Genomic DNA, 19,630 nt, shown 5'->3' on the forward strand with positions numbered 1-19,630 from the left:
ACGTGGGTGTATCGAGGAGCACCCACTATCACTCGTGCGGCTGCATTCTGGACCAACTGTAGTCTCCGAATACTTTTCAAGGGTAGCCCCATGTAGAGCGCGTTGCAGTAGTCCAAATGTGAGGTGACAAGGGCGTGAGTTACTGTAAGGAGAGCCTCCCAGTCCAGGTAGGGTGCAACTGGTGCAACAGGCGAACTTGTGCAAAGGTCCTCCCAGCCACAGCCGTCAATTGATGTTCCAAATTCAGCTGTGGATCAAGGAGGACACCCAAGTTGCGAACCCGCTCTGAAGGGGGTATATTTTCCCCCGCAAGAGTCAACACTGGACAGTCGACATGATCCTTGGGAGGCAACATCCAAAGCCACTCGGTCTTGTCAGGATTGAGCCTGAGTCTGTTAACCCCCATCCAGACCCTCACGGCTTCGAGGCAACGGCCCATCACATCGGCCGCTTCACTGAGAGAGCTCGGGGAGGAGATATATAACTGGGTATCATCAGCATACTGATGAAACCTCACCCCGTGCTGTCTGATGATCTCACCCAGCGGCTTCATATAAATGTTAAATAGGAGGGGAGAGAGGACCGACCCCTGTGGCACGCCACATTCAAGGGGCCTCGGGGTTGACCTCTGCCCTCCCACCAATACCGATTGCGACCGGCCAGAGAGGTAGGAGGAGAACCACCGTAAAACAGTGCCTCCCACTCCCACCCCTTCGAGTCGTCGCAAAAGGATACCATGATCGATGGTATCGAAGGCCTCTGAGAGGTCAAGTAGCACCAAGACAGAGGAATAACCTCTGTCTCGGGCCCGCCAGAGATCATCCATCAGCGCGACCAAAGTGGTTTCTGTGCTGAAGCCGGGCCTAAAGCCAGATTGAAAAGGGTCTAGATAATCCGCTTCATCCAGAGACCGTCGGAGCTGGAGCGCCACCACTCTCTCTACAACCTTCCCCACAAAGGGGAGATTGGAGACTGGACGGATGTTATTTAAATCAGCCGGGTCCAGGGTAGGCTTCTTGAGCAGGGGCCTCACAACCGCCTCCTTCAGGGATTGTGGAAAAGACCCCTCCCTCAACGAAGCGTTGATCAACACCTGGAGCCAGCTTCGTGTCACCTCCTTGGCAGCCGAGACCAACCAGGAAGGACACGGGTCCAATAAACAAGTGGAGGCGCTCATTGCTCCCACCGCTCTGTCAACATCCTCAGCAGTCACAGACTCAAATTCATCCCATAAAACTGAGCTAAGACCTGCCCCAGTCATCTCGAAAGGCCCTGCCCAATCGGAGTCTAGGTCTGTCCAAATCCGAGCGATTTTGTCTGATAAGAATTGCACAAATTCCTCCGCTCTACCCTGTAAGGGCTCCCCAGCTTCCCGAACATTAAGTAGGGAACGGGTCACCCTAAACAGGGCGGCGGGGCGAGATTCTGCAGACGCAATAAGTGCGGAAAAATGCGAACATTTTGCCGCTCGTATCGCCACTAAATAAGTCCTAATATAGGCTCTTAGAAGTGTCCGGTCGGATTCGGAGTTACTAGCCCTCCAGCGTCGCTCTAGACGTCTCTTCTGACACTTCATCTCCCGTAGTTCCTCGGTAAACCAAGGTGCCCTCCGGGATCCACAATCACGGAGAGGTCGCAAAGGCGCGATCCGGTCTAACGCCCCTGATGCCGCCTTATTCCAAGCAGCGACCAAGGACTCAGCCGGTTCGTGGAGGAGGGAATCAGGAAAACCCCCAAGCACTATTTGGAACCCCTCCGGGTCCATTAAACGCCTGGGGCGGAACCACCTAATCGGTTCCGCCTCCCTGCGGTAGGGGAGTAGGACCGAGAAATCTAACCTCAACAGGAAGTGATCCGACCATGACAAGGGAGAAGTGACTATACCCCTTAAATCGAAATCACGTCTCCACTGCCCCGAGAGGAATACCAAGTCGAGCGTGTGTCCTCCCCTATGGGTCGGACCCTGAATTATCTGGGTCAGGTCCATGGTTGTCATGGAAGCCATGAACTCCTGAGCCACACCAGAGGATTCGCCGAGTGACGGCAAATTGAAATCCCCCAGCACCATAAGCCTGGGGAATTCCACCGACAACCCGGCTACCCCCTCTAGCAGCTCAGGCAGGGCTGTTGTCACACAGCTGGGAGGCAGGTATGTCAACAACAAACCCGACTGAACCCTTGAATCCAACCTCAAGAGAAGGGACTCACACCCAACAACGTCTGGGGCTGGGATCCTGCGAGGTCTTAGGGATTCTCGGACAAGAATCGCCACTCCCCCACCCCTTCCCTGGAGTCGCGGTTGGTGCATTATCTGAAACCTGTCTGGGCACATCTCTGAGAGAGGAACACCTCCCTCTTGGCCCAGCCAGGTCTCAGTAATACATGCCAGGTCGGCCTCCTCATCCAATATCAAATCCCGCATGAGGGGGGCTTTATTAATAACCGACCTGGCATTAAAAAGCAGCAGCCTGAGGCCAGGGTCCTGAACACCCCCCTCTCCAGGTATTGGAGAAGAGTCCAAGGGGTCGGAACAGATAATCGCTCTAATGCAGCGAGTCCTTGTTCCCCGAAGATGGCCCACCCCTTGGCTCCTGCCATATCTACCTCTCCCTACGATAACCGGGATGTTCCGGCCCACCTCCACCCCTGAAAACTCCCCACCCACCCCGCAGGTCTCCCTCCCACCATCCCCCTCTCCCGGCAGGCCACATCTCACATTCAAATCGAGCCGGGAAGTAATCCAAAAGAAGTGTTGATTTCTAAATAATGTTTCATTCATTTGGGCAAGAAGGAGTTAAGAATTTTGCTGGTGATTTCATATTAACATTAACTCTTTTAAACCTAAATTTTTATTTTTACAGAGTAAAACAATACAAATTTGTAGAAAAAAAGAAAAAGATAAATAAATAAATTACAAACAAAAGAATAAGAAAGTAAGTTAGTGAATAAGTAAGAAAGAAAAGAAATATAAAAAGCAGCTTCCAATCTCCTTTATTGCACTTATGAATGCAATAAAATGCAGTTATATTTTATCTTCTATATGTATAATTACATTGTGATTCCCTTCTTTCTATTGTCAAATTCATAAATCACAAATTCATTTTTTTCTGTTTTGTCACTGACAAATGTAGTTGTTGTCTTTCCCTAATCAAGCAAATCTGTTTTGTCATCTCTACAAATTTTGTCATCTTCACCAACCATTGTGAAGTATTTCAGAGCCTTTCCATGTTTATGCATATAATAATCTTGCTGCAGATACCATGTACAAAAATTATCTTTCAAAGGTCTTTTCTAGTTGTGTATTCATTAGTCCCAGCAAAAAAATTCTGGTTTTGAATGGTTTGAATATTAGTCTTTGTATCACTGTATGTATTTGAAACCAAATTTTTCTAGGTTTTAAAAAGTCCACAGGCATGATAAAACAATACTTCATATTTTCCACATTACCAAAAGTTGGAAGCATGTTTGTACATGCTAGAAATATTTTTTAATGTCATATAACAATGGTATATCATTTTATAAAAAATATTTTTTACAATCACATATTTTCTCATTAATCCATCTTCATATGATAACCAAAGTTCTTCACCCATTTTATCGTACGCTCTTTAACTTATTCTTCCAATTTCAGTAAAAGCTTATACATTTTAGCAATCACATATTCACAATTTGCAGGTAATTCAGTTTCAAATGCTGATTTATGTTCAGTTGCAAGGATCTTTTTGTCTACTTTAAATTGTTCTGTTAATTGTATATATCAAAATGATTGGAAACTAAATCCCTTTAAGGTCAGTCGCTCTTTTAACTTCATCAAAATGTAATGCTAGGGCTGTTTTGAGACTGTTTTTAAATCTTGGATTTTCAGGAAAGTTGGGTTTTTTTAACGTGGTCAAAGGACTGATTTTTAAACATGTATCAATACGTTTATGCACAAGTGGTCCTCAAGTTACAACTATAATTGAGCCCTGCAATTATGGTCATAAATGGTGATGGTTGTAGAGCAGAATGTCATGTGACCAAACCAGATTTTTACAGCCATTTTTGCGGCAGTTGTTAAACAAATGCAACTGTCATTAAATGAATGCCATGTTTGTTAAGTGACCTGTTGTTCACTATGGGGCAGTTTTTGTCAGAAACCGGAAGTTCAAAATGCAGTCATGTGATTGTGGGGGAGGCTGTTGGAACTTTGAAACTGGGTCATAAGCTTTGGTGGGGGGGTGTCATCACAAGATTGAATGGTTGCTGAGTGATTGATCATAAGCTGAGGATTACCTGCATGTACAGTCAGTCTGAAAGCTAAGAATTGAATTGAATTGAATTGAATTCTTTATTGGCCAAGTGTAGTTGGACACACAAGGAATTTGTCTCCAGTGCATAAGTTCTCAATGTACTTACAAGCACTAGTGATAGATCATGATCATAATCAACATAAATATATTCATCATAAATTATAAATTACAACACATTCATCATAAATCATAAGATGCAACACTTAGCGATAGTCATAGGATACTAGCTAAGCGAACAACATAAATCATACTAGGATACTAAATAAAATAATATAAATTGTAAGATACAAGCAACAAAGTTATAGTCATAAGAAGATAAGGATAGGTAATAGGAAGATGAGAATAATAGTAATACAGCATTACTAAGTAATTTGGCAGTTTTGAAGGAATTAGTTGTTTAGCAGAGTGATGGCATGGGGGGGAAAACTCTCCTTGTTGTTTTGGGTGCAATGCCCTATATAGCATCATCTTGAGGGAAGAAGTTGAAACAGTTTATGTCCAGGATGTGTAGATATTTTCACGCCCCTCTTGCTCATGCAGTACACAGGTCCTCAATGGAAGGCAGGCTGGTAGCAATTGTTTTTTCTGCAGTTCTAACTATTCATTGAAGTCTGTGTCTGTCTTGTTTGGTTCCAGTTTCAAAACGGACAGTTATAGAGGTACAAATGACAGATTCAATAATTCCTTTCTAAAACTGTATCAGCAGCTCCTTGGGCAGTCTGAGTTTTCTGAGTTAGAGCAGGAAGAACATTCTTTGTTGTGTTTTTTTGATGATATTTTAAAATGTCCATTTTAAATCTTGAGATATTATAGAACCTAGGAACTTGGAGGTCTCTATTGTTGATACTGTGTTATCGAGTATTGTAAGAGGTGGTAGAATACTGTCATTTCAACAGTTTTGAGTGTGTTCAGTTCAAGATTGTTCCGGCCGCACCACAAGGCTAGTTGTTCAAATAAAGATTTTTTATTTTGTACTTTTCTAAAAAAAAACAACAAAAAAAACAGCTGGAAAATAGCACCTCTGATGTTTATTTTGCTGCCAAACTTTGAATCACAGGGAACAAAATAATCTAAGGGAGCCATCCTTGGTTTTACCTTTTACATCTTCATAAAATAATGATGCTTATTGTACATCTACCCTTTGCTTTAATAACAGCAACAAACAATTTATTAAACATACTGTATGCCATTCAACTCTCAGTGACTGTAGGCAGTTCACAACAATCAAATCACAATAAAACCCATAAAATATAAATGATACAAATAAAATACAGTAAATGCAACGAAGCCAGAGGTTTCACTTGATTCTTTCTAATATATATTTCTTTTCACATACAAACTTTTTATATAGGTTTCAGCTTCTGTACCACCAAATGAATGCATGCTTGTTAAAGGAAAGTTGTACTCTGTGTTAAAACAAATAGGCAGAGGAGGATCTAGTAAGGTAAGATAATATTGTAATATCAATTTGTTTGATTTGATGAAAGCTGTTATTTGTGAGAAATGGTTTGTTGTGAAAAAAACACATGTATCTACTTTAAACTTTTACTGTATAAAGAACCATAAACATACAACACCTCCCCTTTCCATTATATAGTTTCTCAATCATCCTCAAATTGTTCATTATACCATCCATCATACAATTCAGTTAAAACTCACATTAATATAGAAAAAAAGGTATGAATACTAAAATTCAAAATCCATTAATTGGGTGATTAGGACTAATCAAAATTACACAAAATGTACAAACTTTCCAGATCATCGAAATTTGATAATCGTTTTTTTCTCATTTCCATATTCTAATGGTTCAGTATTCATATTCTAATTGCTAAGTAAATCTTAGCAGCTACAAATACAATATCTCATGGTTAGTTAATTTTAATGTGTAATACTTATAAATTGGTTCAGAGAATTGAGTAATTCAAACTTGCAGTCTCTTTGAGTACAATAATGCCTACTTTTGAGCAGATCAGCATAAGACTCCACTATCCAATACTTCAATATTTCTGTTAGCAGAAGCCAATTTATTCATTAATTTGGTATGTTAACATATACAATGCAACAGTGGTATATACCTGTGTTTTTTATAAAGTTACTAAGATAGTATGGTAAAAATAAAATATCAATGGATTATTACATCAGAGGTTCCCAAGTCTCAGTTCACAGTGCCCTTGATGTTGCAAAAATATGACATTGCAAATGGATCTCAAAAATTTAAAATATCCCATAGCACTTTGGGGAGTTCACTATAGCACCTCAAGGTGCCACAGTTCACAGTTTGGAATTGCAGGCTTATTCTATCTATTATTTGAAAACAAATCATAAGCATTCTTGGTCCTAAAACATTCTGTGTTGAAAAGATATTTGTTCCATGTGTATAACCATGAAAATATATTTTTTATATTTGATTATATACGTCCAACCACTGAATAGACGGTTCTAGCAGCTCGTATCCTTTCCTTGGAAAAAATGCCAGATCTATTTTAGAAAGCAGGGTTTGGACTCCTCTACTCCAGAGTATGCACAGGGAATGGATATGAACAAAAGTCCCAAATATGACCAGAACATAATGACTAGATGTAGTTCTGAAACTGCAGTCCTGGGTATGCAGGGCTAATACTCTTATGTGATTTCAGTGGCTGAAATTTCTATATACACGTTTCTACCATCAAAATCATGCATAATGCTATTTATCTACCAACCCCCCCCACACACACTTAATAGCCTAGCAGCTGGGTTCTGTATCAGATGCAACTTCTGGAAACCCTTCAAAGCTAGATTATGTGGAAACACATCATATGGAACACATCCAATTGTGAGTTTATTAGGTGTGAGTCATTGGAAACTATTTTAATCCAAAAACAGTTATCATCAGCCAAAACTAATCTAGAATTTTACTCTTCTCTTAAGAGCTCAAAAAACTCAGATTTCTAAGTATATAAATTGATAAAAAGCTGGTTAAAAAGTACATTCATAAGGTTTTTTTAATTAAAAAATTGACATTTTTTCAGCAAATGCATTTAAATCAACAATAACAATGCTAAATCGTTATTGATATTAATTCTCCTTAACATTGTTGCAGTCGGCAGAAATATGCAAATACATTGATAATCTTGAGTCAGTGATAAATACTTGACTCTCCTAGTGATAAGAATGACATATATTTAATGCCATAAGTAAGTTAATTTTGAGACTTTGAAAGTAATGCTGGAATAATCATATACTATTTAAAGGCTTTTAAAAAAAGGTCTTAAAACAAAGGAGATTGTGGATAGTGGTGAAGCAGTGAAATATTGGTTCACTGGCTTTAATATAGGTTATTAAATGGGAAATAGACCTCAGCCAAGCCTGTTACATTTATTATTTCATACATGATGGAGGAGTCTATTTGTTGTTTTTAAATATAGATTTTTTATTATACTGTATGTTGAAAATCATAGCCTTGTGCTGGTTAGTGATCGCAGTAAAGTAAAATAAAATTATATTGAGTAAATATAGCAATATATTATAAAGAATCTATGTGTTTTTAATTGGGTTTTAAAGGTATTTCAAGTACTTGATGAAAAGAAACAACTTTTTGCCATCAAACATGTTAATCTAGAAGAAGCAGATCAACAGACCATAGAAAGCTATAAAAATGAGATTGCTCACTTAAACAAACTTCAGCAACATAGTGATAAAATCATTCGACTTTATGACTAGTAAGTAAACGCTTTTGTAAAATCAGTTTAATGCCTCTTTCTGCCTCCCCAAACATGCATGCTCAGATTAACTTTTATTTTTGCAACTATATTGTTTTAGTGAAATCAGTGAGAAGAATGTCTATATGGTGATGGAATGTGGAAATATTGATCTTAATAGCTGGCTTAAAAAGAAAAAGACAATTAATCCATGGGAACGGAAAAGTTATTGGAAAAACATGCTGGAAGCTGTACATACAATTCATCAACATGGTAACTAATGTTTGTATGTTTGAACTCTGTTCTTTAGAATAGCTTCTCTCAGGAACAACTGCAAGGAATAGACTTAGAATAGTATAACTGAATAGTCAGAGAAAATAAAACAGCAAGACAATAAATGCATAATGTGGTTGGAGTAAAATGTACATTCAAAAAGTTTCTAAAAAGAAAAATTCCTGTTAAACCCACTTTCACACACATGTATGATATGATCCTTTCAACTTTGCCTTAGTTACAAGGGCATTGTTGGGTACTATCGTGTTTCCCTGGAAATAAGACCGGATCTTTTTTTTTTTTTTTTTTGCCCCAAAAGAGGCACCAAGTCTTATTTTTGGTGGGGGTGTCTTTTCTACTCACCTCCGGCACCGACAGCCCCACCCAGGCAGCCCACTTCTGCTGCCGAAGGAGCAGCTTCATTCTGCAGCTCAGGATGGAGCTTGGGCCTGCATTTCACAGCAGGCTTTTCTGGAAATCCTCTGCAGCTGATAACCGATCAATGGATTCAATCCATAGCTCGGTTCTCGGCTGCAGTGGCCTTCTGGAAAGGCCTGACTCTGAAATGTAGTCCTGTGGATGCCGGAGAAGAAGTGGGCTGATGAGGATTGGCCTGGCTGCAAGGTAAGTGGGTGCGAGGCGTGTGGGACAGTTCCATACTCCCGCCCTAGCTTGATTTTTAGGCGTGTGCCTCACCCCAAAACTAGGGCTTATTTTTGAGGCAGGCCTTACTTTTGGGGAAACATAATATCACAAAAAAGATTGCCCATCCAAGTCTTAAGATATAGATAGCTATAAGAGAAAGTATTATAATTCATTGTTAGAGTCATTAATATTCAGCTATGCAAATGAAGAAAAGTGATGGTTAAGAATAAAGATGTTTCTTGGAGGATTTGAGGCAGTTCAACGAACTATAGTATCCTATCTGAGAAGATGAAGGGAGAAAGAAAACAATTTGTCAGCATATGGGAGTGAAATTTTGCCTGAAAAGCAATTCATATTCTTCTCTGATTAAAAAAAAAAAAGAGGTTCCCAGAGCTAGCTTCAAGAAAAAAAATTATAAATTGTAAAAAGAATTATTATTAAATATTAAAGAATATATAAACATGCACACCAAAGATAGGATTTTTTTTCTATCAGTCCTAACAGAAATCACTTATAGGTACACAAATTTCTAATAAGTAATTTTAGTGTAGAAAGGCTGAGAAGCCCTTACAAAAAAATTCAGTGACTGCTACTCTCACATAAATTCCTGTAGTGAAATTTAATTTAATTTATGTGCTTTTTCCCCAAATTGAGCTATAGAATAAGGTAAGTGGCCTTATTTGGCTGTGAGGCTTGGAATCTTGCTTTGAGAATAGCCAGATTTGCTATGAAGCTGTTTTCCTCTGACCATGTGTGAGCTGTCAGACTGTGTATTGCTGTTGACACAATAATGTACACAATACCAAGTACATGTGTAGGTTTTGTTGAAATTAATGAGATAATAGGGTCAGGTGTGAAAATATTTCTCAGTCAGCAACCTCCTCAGCTGTTTATTGCTTAGAAAGCTATTGCTGTATTCTACAGTTGAACTGGGTATTAGGATAAAGGATTTAAGGACTGTAAGGACCTGTCTCAACTAAACCACCCAAGAAAGCAGGACTCTTGAAACAGGCATTGTTTCAAAAGGAACTTTTTATTTGAGAGATAGCGGTAACAGGAGAGCAAAGCAAAGATATGGCGCCTAAAGGATTCCATCAAAAAGGCTTCCAATCCACAGGTGCCACCGTGTTATGAGAAGCTGGAGATTCAGCGGGCTTCTCAAGGTCTCTCTTGGTTTTGTTTCCCAAGGATCCCAGGCTCCATTGTCTGGAGATAAGGCAGATGTTTTTCAGTCCGCATTACTCTCACCCAGAGGAAGGCCCCTCACCCAGAGCAGAACAAAACAGTTAATAGTTTCCCAAGCAACTATCCCTCTCCCCACAGAATGGCAGGCCCCGAAAATGGATACATAAGCAAAGCAGGGAAGGATACGGAAATGGATGAGGTAGATATGTAAATAGAATGCGAAAGCAAGCCAATGTAATTGAGGGGTCCCGACAGTAGTCTTTGACTTACAAGCACAATTGAATCCAGAATTTATGTTGCTAAGTGAGTAATTTGTTAAGGGACTTTGGCCCATTTTACAACTTTTTTTTGCCACAGCTGTTAAGTGAATCACTGCAGTTGTTAAGTGAGTAACACGATTGTTAAGTGAATCTGGTTTCCCTGTTCACTTTGCTTGTCAGAAGGTCGCAAAAAGGAATCACATGACCCCGGGACACTACAACCGTCCGTCATAAATATGAACCAGTTGTCAAGCGTCTGGATGTAAATCACATGACTGTGGGGATACTGCAAGAGTCATAAGTGTGAAAAATTGTCATAAGTCACTTTTTTCAGGGCCATTGTAACTTCAGACGGTGACTAAACAAACTTTGTAAGTTGAGGACTACCTATATTTAAAAAGTTTCCCATAAAAAAAGCAGTATAGCTTACAAATTAGCATAGAAATTCTATTTAAAATAATTTAAATACCTGTATAGCAAGCAAAAAGGGAAAAACTAATGGTCATTAAATAACAGGCAAATGCATTATTATTGTTATTGTAAAGTTCATTATTAATTATATTAATAACTTCATTAATATAATTAATTATATTCATTATTATTTACCAAAGGGTGATACAAAACCAAACCAAACCAAAATTTCTCCCAATAGTTACAGATCAATCCCAGAAAATTATTTTAGAACTTAACAGCAACCTACTCAGTAAATATTAACACTAAAACAACCATCACAAGAACAGTACATTTAAAACAATGCCTTGGGATAGGGCAAAATATTTATATATCCATAATAATGTAAAGATGTGTTTAATTAGACTGTCAGCTAAATAAGATTTGGGTGGAAAAATCTTTACAAATTTTACACTAACCAACTACTCAAAAAAAAAAAAAAAAGGCTTAAAATCAATCAGATTTCCACAGAAACCAAGGGAGGAAGGAAGCTGATTGTAAACTCTTGAGGTAGCCAATTCCACTTCAGGATGATGCCATCAAAATTGCTTTCTTATGTACTGCTATCATCAGCCTCTAAAGACATCAACATGGAGAAGTAGTTCATAGAAACAAATCTTAAATAATGGACAGGTTGAAGTAGATGGATACAGTCTTCCAAGTAACTAGATCCCAATTTCAGACAATTTAAAATTCTAAAAATAAAAGGAAGGATTTCAAACTTCAATTGGAATGCATATTGTAATAGAAATATTCTGCACTACTTAAGGATTCCAGATGTTTTCAGAGGCAATCAACAGAGAAGATGGTGGTATTCTGACATGTAGGCATATAGTCATTTATGTAGTGGGCAAACCAGAAGAACAAAAAAATATATAATTCAAAATTGCACGTGTCTCTGGAAAATTTTATAAACCAGCTGTTCTACAATATCATATAGCAGAAAAGATCCGGTGATATCAGGGACAAAAAAATCCTCCATTCCTGATTGCCTAGATACTTTACATGGGATTTTGATTTTTTTTTTTGTTTACCTTGTGTTTTAATATGTGGGTAAATAATAATCATTCTTGACACACCTTGAATTAATTGAACAAATTTTAATTTGCAGGTATTGTTCATAGTGATCTGAAACCAGCAAACTTTCTGTTAGTAGATGGAATGCTAAAACTAATAGATTTTGGCATTGCAAATCAGATGCAGCCAGATGTGACTAGCATTGTTAAAGATTCCCAGGTGAGACAACTGTGAACTGCTAAACATAGTAAAAAAAATGCAATTATCTTAAATAATTGCCTGATGTTATTGTTTGATAATTGGGTGTGATAAGAACATGTAATCAGGAAACATACAGCAACACACACACACACACACACACACACACACATACACACGTTGCATTTGTGTATTTCATTTACTTTCTTGGTATGCTTGAACAGAGTCAAATCTTATTTTTCCAAAGATTTAGGTTGAAGGATTCATAATGACCTCTAATGAAAGAAAAAAGTGAATTTTCCTGGCTATTACAGTTCCAGTTACTTCACTTTGTTGCTGAAAATTTTAAGGAGAGTCTTGTATATGAATATGTATGGGACTATGAAGTGTATCAAACATCTATCCAAGGTTTTAAAAACATTGAAAGACAATAGTCTGGTCTCTAGATGTGGCTTTAGCTCTCATTATTCCATGGAAAACTATTCTGATTAAAGCTGATGAGGAGTAGACTCCCACATGTTTACTATCTAAATGGCCACCTTTAGGTTTAAAAGTGGAATATCTGCTTCCTATCATTGCAATATGGAAAAAAGCTAACACATTGTGCTGTTATCTATAGAATTGTTCAGCTGTTAAATGAAGGTTAAGCAATCATGAATGGGTTGTATGACTGTACTGGTCTCAGTAAAACAAGTTTCTCTTGTTATACGGTAGCTAAATTAGTGTACTTATTACTGATTCTAGAGTGAATTAAGATTCCTATTGTACTAGGAGGTTATATTGATGTTAAATTTGATTACAGCCGCTAGGTTGTTAATAGGACAATATTGGAAGAAGGAATCTTTGCCTACTTTACAAGAATGGTTTCATAAAGTTTCGTATTTGGCAGAAATGGCAAAGATTTCGGCTTTCTTAAAGGAGCAATCTCAAGAAAAATTTTTTGCGGTATGGGAAAAATGGATAAATTTTATACAACATAATTTGGATATGGAAAAATATTATTTAGCCTTTTTATAATTTGTAATGATTGTTTTTTCTTTCTTTCTTTCTTCTTTTTCTTTTTTATATATATACATTTTTTATGTATTATTATTCATATATTTTTTTTTTATATATATATGCTTTATTCTTCGTCTACTTTCTTCTTTCTCTCTCTCTCTTCTCTTTTTATTTTTTTTTTCTTTTTTAGTATATATTATTCATTTTAAAGTTTATGTTATGTACATTATTATTATATATATTATTACTGTGATTTTTATTATTATTATTAATTATTTTATAAATTGCAAATGTTATTTTTAAAATATTTGTTAAATAATCCTATATTCAGTTCTGGGAAGTCGGGGGGGGGTGGGGTGGTTGGGGAGGGGGGGGTGGATTTTTATTTGTAAAACTTTTGAAAAATTTCAATAAAAAAAAAAAAAAGATTCCTATTGTACTAGAATTCTTAACCAGAGAGCCTAATTAGCCTTTAATTTTAGTATTAGTTAATATTAGTATCCATTAACATCATATCCAGGATTCCTATTAGAACAGGATATAACTACATAGCATCCCAGACATATATTAGACTTAAAATGATTGAGCTCTTATGAGGTGTTGGTGTTCTCTGGAAATGTTTAGTAAGACAGTCAAAAGCTTGTAAGATCTTTGGGATTAAATTGCTGATATCTCAGCAATTTTGATTTGTAGCATCTATGAATATTCAAAAAACCCAAACAGAAGCTAACTCTCTAATATATTTTAAATCAGTTATAGAGTGTTAAATGTAACTGTTACTTAAATGTACATCATCCTATTTTTTTTATGTTAAAAGGTTGGCACCATTAATTACATGCCACCAGAGGCGATCAAAGATATGTCTTCCAATGCAGAAAATGGCAAGTCAAGATCAAAGGTAATATATTCCTCCTATAGCTCAATTGTTGATATTGTTTTCTAAATTGGAGCAATTTGGGGACAAATTTTATTTGAATAAGGAGATAGAAATAAATTATAAGGAAGCTTGAGAAGAAGCCTGAGGCAAACTCCTTATTCCTTTCATCTCTCCTTTCTTCTGAAAAAAAAATGGAATAAAAAGTTCATCTTAAATGTGACCAGCTGCTGATGGACTGATTTTACCCATGGGATTTATTTATGCAGCACGAAATTGTGAAGACTGTGCATGCTTTAAACAATGATTGAGAAGTGCTTTTGACCTTGAACAATTGCAGCACTTTCTTCTCTTCTATAAAAGTACTAAAAGTAGCCCAACATTTTCAGGCTTCCACAGCAGTTAAGAAAAAAGGGTTGTTGTGGCTTTAAGAGTTGCGTTAACTTCTGAGTGGATTCCTTAAAAATGAAGCATGAAACCTCCATGCTTTGCTACATTAGACTGAATTAAGCAAGTGGAAGACATCTTACTAAAACAAGAAGCATCTTGCAGGCAGGTAGAGATTTAATATTAATAGAAGATGACTTGCTTAGAGAGTAAGGGGCATTATTCCCATAGGCATCTGCAACAAGTTGACATCAAATGATGACATCTGCATAGAAATATGCAAAAGAAGCAGTTATATAATCTGCATCTGAGCGTACAGCTTGTCATCCACTGAGTTCTGGTTAATGGAATGGGTGGTATTGGCAATTGCTTTCTTTTGTCCTCATATTTATGTTCTTAGTGTTGCCTTCCATGCCAGGCCTTCTACAGTATAGTGAACTGCCTCTGCTTCTTGATGTCCAGGAAGATTGACAGGGACTCTTCCCCCTCTAGTGTTTGGTTTGTACTATTTGGCACTTGATGTCCAAATTTAGCCCACAGCAACTTCAAGCAATGTTGCTTTCAACTTCAAAAATAAAATTGGAGTGATAATAGTGCCTGATTTCTTCACCTTGGCCTTATCTTTACTGTACATTTCTACTGATACACAGGCATATTGCATGATGTAGAAATACTGCCACCTCCATGTGATTTTCATATCATGCTATGCTGTTGCTACTGCAGTTATTCAGAACCACTTCCTAAAGTGTGGATGTTCTGCTTTCCTGGTCCTGTTTTCTCTGCCTACTCTCACCTATTCTATGTCATCCCTGAGATTCAGCTGAATCTATTGTTAAGGAGGTTAGATCATAAAATTACAGACTTTAATGCAGAAACTTTGGTGTAACTCAGGGGTGTCAAACTGCCAGCCTGCGGGCTGGATGCGTCACGATGAAACCACACCCGTCCCATTGCCAGCAATGGGGAAACAGCCCCGATACGTCGCGCGACATCACGTGACGTCGTGAGTTTGACAAGTCTGGTGTAACTGATTTGTGATTTAATGGATACAAATATTTAGCATTTCCTTTATCATATTCCTAAAGACTTTACCTGTTAATGCCACTTAGATTGTTTACCTTGAAAACAGTGTTGATTTTTGGTTAATTATTTTTCACTTTCATTGATTTGACTGAATTAATGACATGTACAGATGTTAATATACATCATTTTTGTAGTGTGCAGAATCACAATGTGTGATCGTATAAAACAAATGGTTCCCCTTACTGCGTAATCAATTGTGTCAGATAGGGTTATGTTAAGAAGGATAAAAACATCAAAATAATTGTGTGATTGAGTGAGCCTGTTTTTCTTTCTGCTTTTTAGATTAGCCCAAAAAGTGATGTATGGTCATTGGGTTGTATTTTATATTGCATGACTTACGGAAAAACTCCATTTCAGAATATAACGAATTATATAACAAAACTTCATGCTATAATTGATCCTAATTATGAAATAATGTTTCCTGAGATTGCAGAAAAGGATCTCCTAGATGTCTTAAAGGTAATATTTTGTCTTTCTCTTGTATAATAAATTCATGCTGAGTTCTGTTTCAGAGATAATTTTCCATAACATGATTTATTTTAATTACATTTAACTATCCCAGAATATGGGAGGCACAGTAGGTTTCTTGAATTCATATTTCTTGATTTTATGCATATATCCTTTAAAATGATTGGTTCTGTTTTCAATTATTTCCTATCTTTATGTCTTTTCCCCCAGAATTGTTTAATTAGGAATCCTAAGCAAAGAATATCTATCTCTGAACTCTTGACTCATCCTTATGTACATATACAGTCCAGTTCACAAACAGGTAATTCAGCTTTTCTAATAGATATTACTATAGCATTTCATTTTATTTTACCAAAGTTCTTTTGTTTAAAAGAGATCTATGTTCATGCTCTCAATTTATTTGCAGACTAAAGTATGTATGTTAGCTTAAGTTAGGTCACCAAGTGTTACGGTACCAAAATCTTCAAACAGCTTTAAATCAAATCATAGGACGTACATCTCAAACAGAATTTAATTTTAAATTCTTCTAGGACATCAAAATGCAAAAGGAACAACAGAAGAAATGAAGCGTATCCTTGGTCACCTTATTGGCTTGAATTCTCCTAACTCTATTTCTAAAGCTGCTAGAGTAAGTAAATAAGTAATATCACTGCTAGTATAATGAAAATAAAAATAATAAAATCATGTTAGAACTATACATTTCTTGCTCAGAGTGCTTTTGGAAGAGAGAATTGGGCTGTCAGGGTGGTACATGTGTAATGAGAAATGATTTCCAAAGTTACTAAGTAAATGATAAGGAATGTTGTTGATGAAACAGAGGCTCTTATAAAGTAGATAATGATCAATTCTTTGATTTAGGCAAAGTGGGATGCTCTTCTATGCAACTAGTCCTCGCTTAACATCTATTCATTCAGCGACTGTTCAAAATTACGATGGTGCTAAACAAAAGGATTTATGACCAGTCCTCAAAGTTCTGGCTGTTTCATTATTTTCATGGTCACACGAACAAAATTTGGGTTCACTTTGGCCCACCTGTATTTATGATCGCCCATTGTCCACTTGCTCCAATCTCCCAGCCCTGTCCATTGCCACGCTGAGTGCCACTACTGTACTGGTGGAGCCTTTGTGCCACCTTTCACGCTGGTGTTTCCAGAGCTTCTCTCATGCCCCAACCAGAGACTCTGTGCCCTGAACAAGGCTTCTGTTTGCCCAGAAGACCCTAAAAGGATCCTCCTTTCCCGCCAGTGCAGCACAGCAAGAAAAGATAAAATGAGCTGTGGATAATTAGGGAAACTTACTTTTATTCCAAGAAATTGTCGCTTGGAGAGAAAGTGTTTAAATTTACAGTATGTGTTCTAATCATGAGGGGATCAATATTATGAGCATAGTTACCTTCCTGAATACCTTTAATTCCAGCTCATGTGTTAAATCCAAGTTGAAATATCAAGTAAGCTATTTTAAATGAACAAGTTTATAAATGTGGAAATAGCCAGTTGATTTTTCATGGATTTGCTTGAAGTTTTTTTTAAAGAAAATTTATCACCATGCCAATTTGACTTTACATATAGAAATAAAATAACATTTCATTAAACAATGTGCTTCTACTTAGTTTGACCAAAACAAGCAATATATAATGTGGGGCGTTCTAATGACTCATATTTATGAATATAATTTTCAATTTCTTTTGAAAATAATTGCAGAAAAATACATTAATAATCCTTTGTCAGGCACTGATTGATAAAAAACAAATGTAAATAAAATCTTAATTAAAATTGAAGTTTCGACTAAAATGGTAGAGAACTCTTATAAGAAAGTATGAAGATAGTGTAATTATTTAATATTAAGTCGGACACTGCTGAGCATGGCCAAAATAAATTGCAGAAGATTATTTGCAATATGTGTTGGGAAGAGTGAGGGGATTAAGGAAAATCTGTGATCAGAAGTTGTGCAATTTATTTCATTCAAGTTACTTGTGTCTTTCCAAGGCTGTGTAAACTAATGAGATTCAATTGTAAATCATATACTGCCAAATCCTTAGTTTTATAAATGTACAAACACTTTACCCAAGCCTCAGAAACATAACTTTCTCACTAGCTTCTTTTGATCCTAAGAAATGTTTTTTGCTAGTTTTTGCTGCATTTGTAACATCAACCAGATTTTTTTTGATGGTTCTTTCTTTTTTTCCTTGAGAAGAATAAAAAAAATATGCTAAGTAGAAAACAAGAGGAGAAAAATAAGGGTTGCACCAAACTAATTCTGTTCTTTGCAGGGCATGTGTAACATTGGAATTTCCTTTGTATGTTTTCACTGTGCTCATGTATAGTATATTAAATTGGCATTTACACAGTACTGTTGCAGAAGTTTTAGAAAGAACAGCAAAAGATCCTCTCCTAAGTGGCTGAGAGAACCAGAAAAAAATGGAAGCAAAAATAAAAAAACTGGGGTGGGAAGAACAGTAAATATTTATTAAGGATTTGTTTTAGTTAGAGTTGACAGCAAAAAAAAAAAAAAGGATTAAGCTCAATGTTCCATAGAAAAAAGAAAGTAAGGGGATTTGAAAGTAAAGAAGAAATATTTAATAATTTGTCTTGTCTTTTTAAATTTCAGACTTTATATGAGCAGTGCAACAAAGGTGAAGGTTTAGATGTGTCTGCTTTTTCGAAATCTGACAGTCGGACAACCTGGAAAACAAAGTAATAAAGACTGATTTATAAAAGATATTAATGAAAATAAGATATTCTGAGCAAAGGCTGGTCCCATCTGCATATATATGTCTTGCCACTTACAAATACTTTTCACCGTTAATCCAGTATTTGCATATGAATATTATGGGACATCCCTGTTATGTAACATGCTGGTCTGCTGTTACATTTGAATAGCAAATACTTGTGGACTAGTTGAATATGGCTTATATTGTGAGACATATTTTGACTTGTTTTAACACAAACTAAGGAAGTCTATTTTTGGACAATTATCTATCTTTAAGAATCAAGTCAGTTATTTTATTTTCTATCAGATTCAGCTGTCATTTTTTTTTCATATTTTGCTGGTGGTAGATACTATAAAAGCAGTATTTCAAATCATGCTGCTTTTATACATTATTTTATTCTGTACATATTCCCATGGAAAGATTTTGATGTACAGATGATGCAGTCTACTGATACTGATGTTCAACTTTGTAAATAAAAAGATACTCATATTGTGTTAATCTTCTTGCAAAGTTTCTAAGTAAACAGCGCATCCTATAAAAATTAAATATTCTGATTTGAAAAGCTTAACGAATTAGTGATCCTGAAATTAAAATCGTAATTTTCTATTTGTTCTGGTTCTACAAATTTGTTCCTCTTTACTGTCTATGGAGATTCTCAGTTATCCAGGTCATAGTTATCCCAAAGATGCTTTTTCACGAGGCAACTGGACTTTCTTGTTTTTTCTTTGAAGACGTTTCGCTTCTCATCCAAGAAGCTTCTTCAGCTGTGACTGGATGGTGGGGAATGGAAAGAGTTATACTCCTTGCAGACAGCTGTTCATTTGCATTCTTTTAGCATGTTGTTAATGCTACCTGGAGGCTTATCTGCGTCTTCAGGGTCACCTGAGTAGTGCAAATGTGTACGCCTTTTTGGAACTGTTGCAAGAACTGTGTTGTAGACTGGAGACAGAACATGTGGCTATCCCAAGTGGGCCTTCATCAAATCTCAAAAAAGTCCCAGCAGGAGCTCCTCCATACCAGACGAAGAAAACAATAAACGAAGCAATGTAGTCATTCCATACGCTGCAGGAATATCGGAAAAGTTCAGGAGGATCTTCAACCAACACAACATA

The 19,630-nt window shown here is 36.7% G+C and overlaps 1 protein-coding gene across 3 annotated transcripts in view; it reads left to right on the forward strand.

Annotated features, from left to right (window-relative positions):
- The window catches only part of TTK (TTK protein kinase), a 64,688-nt gene extending 45,564 nt beyond the window's left edge, over positions 1-19,124 (forward strand). For all 3 annotated transcript variants that reach the window (XM_039334442.1, XM_039334441.1, XM_039334443.1), the window contains 9 exons: positions 5,641-5,733; positions 7,833-7,990; positions 8,091-8,242; positions 11,894-12,018; positions 13,814-13,894; positions 15,623-15,799; positions 16,019-16,109; positions 16,339-16,436; positions 18,416-19,124. In XM_039334442.1, the coding sequence (XP_039190376.1) occupies positions 5,641-5,733; positions 7,833-7,990; positions 8,091-8,242; positions 11,894-12,018; positions 13,814-13,894; positions 15,623-15,799; positions 16,019-16,109; positions 16,339-16,436; positions 18,416-18,505 (1,065 nt within the window). In that variant the 3' untranslated portion in view covers positions 18,506-19,124. The remainder of the gene's footprint in view (positions 1-5,640; positions 5,734-7,832; positions 7,991-8,090; positions 8,243-11,893; positions 12,019-13,813; positions 13,895-15,622; positions 15,800-16,018; positions 16,110-16,338; positions 16,437-18,415) is intronic.
- The last annotated feature ends 506 nt before the right edge of the window (positions 19,125-19,630 follow it).

This window comes from Crotalus tigris, unplaced genomic scaffold (genome assembly GCF_016545835.1).
Source record: "Crotalus tigris isolate CLP2741 ecotype Arizona unplaced genomic scaffold, ASM1654583v1 scf7180000017631.5181431, whole genome shotgun sequence".
Lineage (NCBI taxonomy): Eukaryota > Metazoa > Chordata > Lepidosauria > Squamata > Viperidae > Crotalus > Crotalus tigris.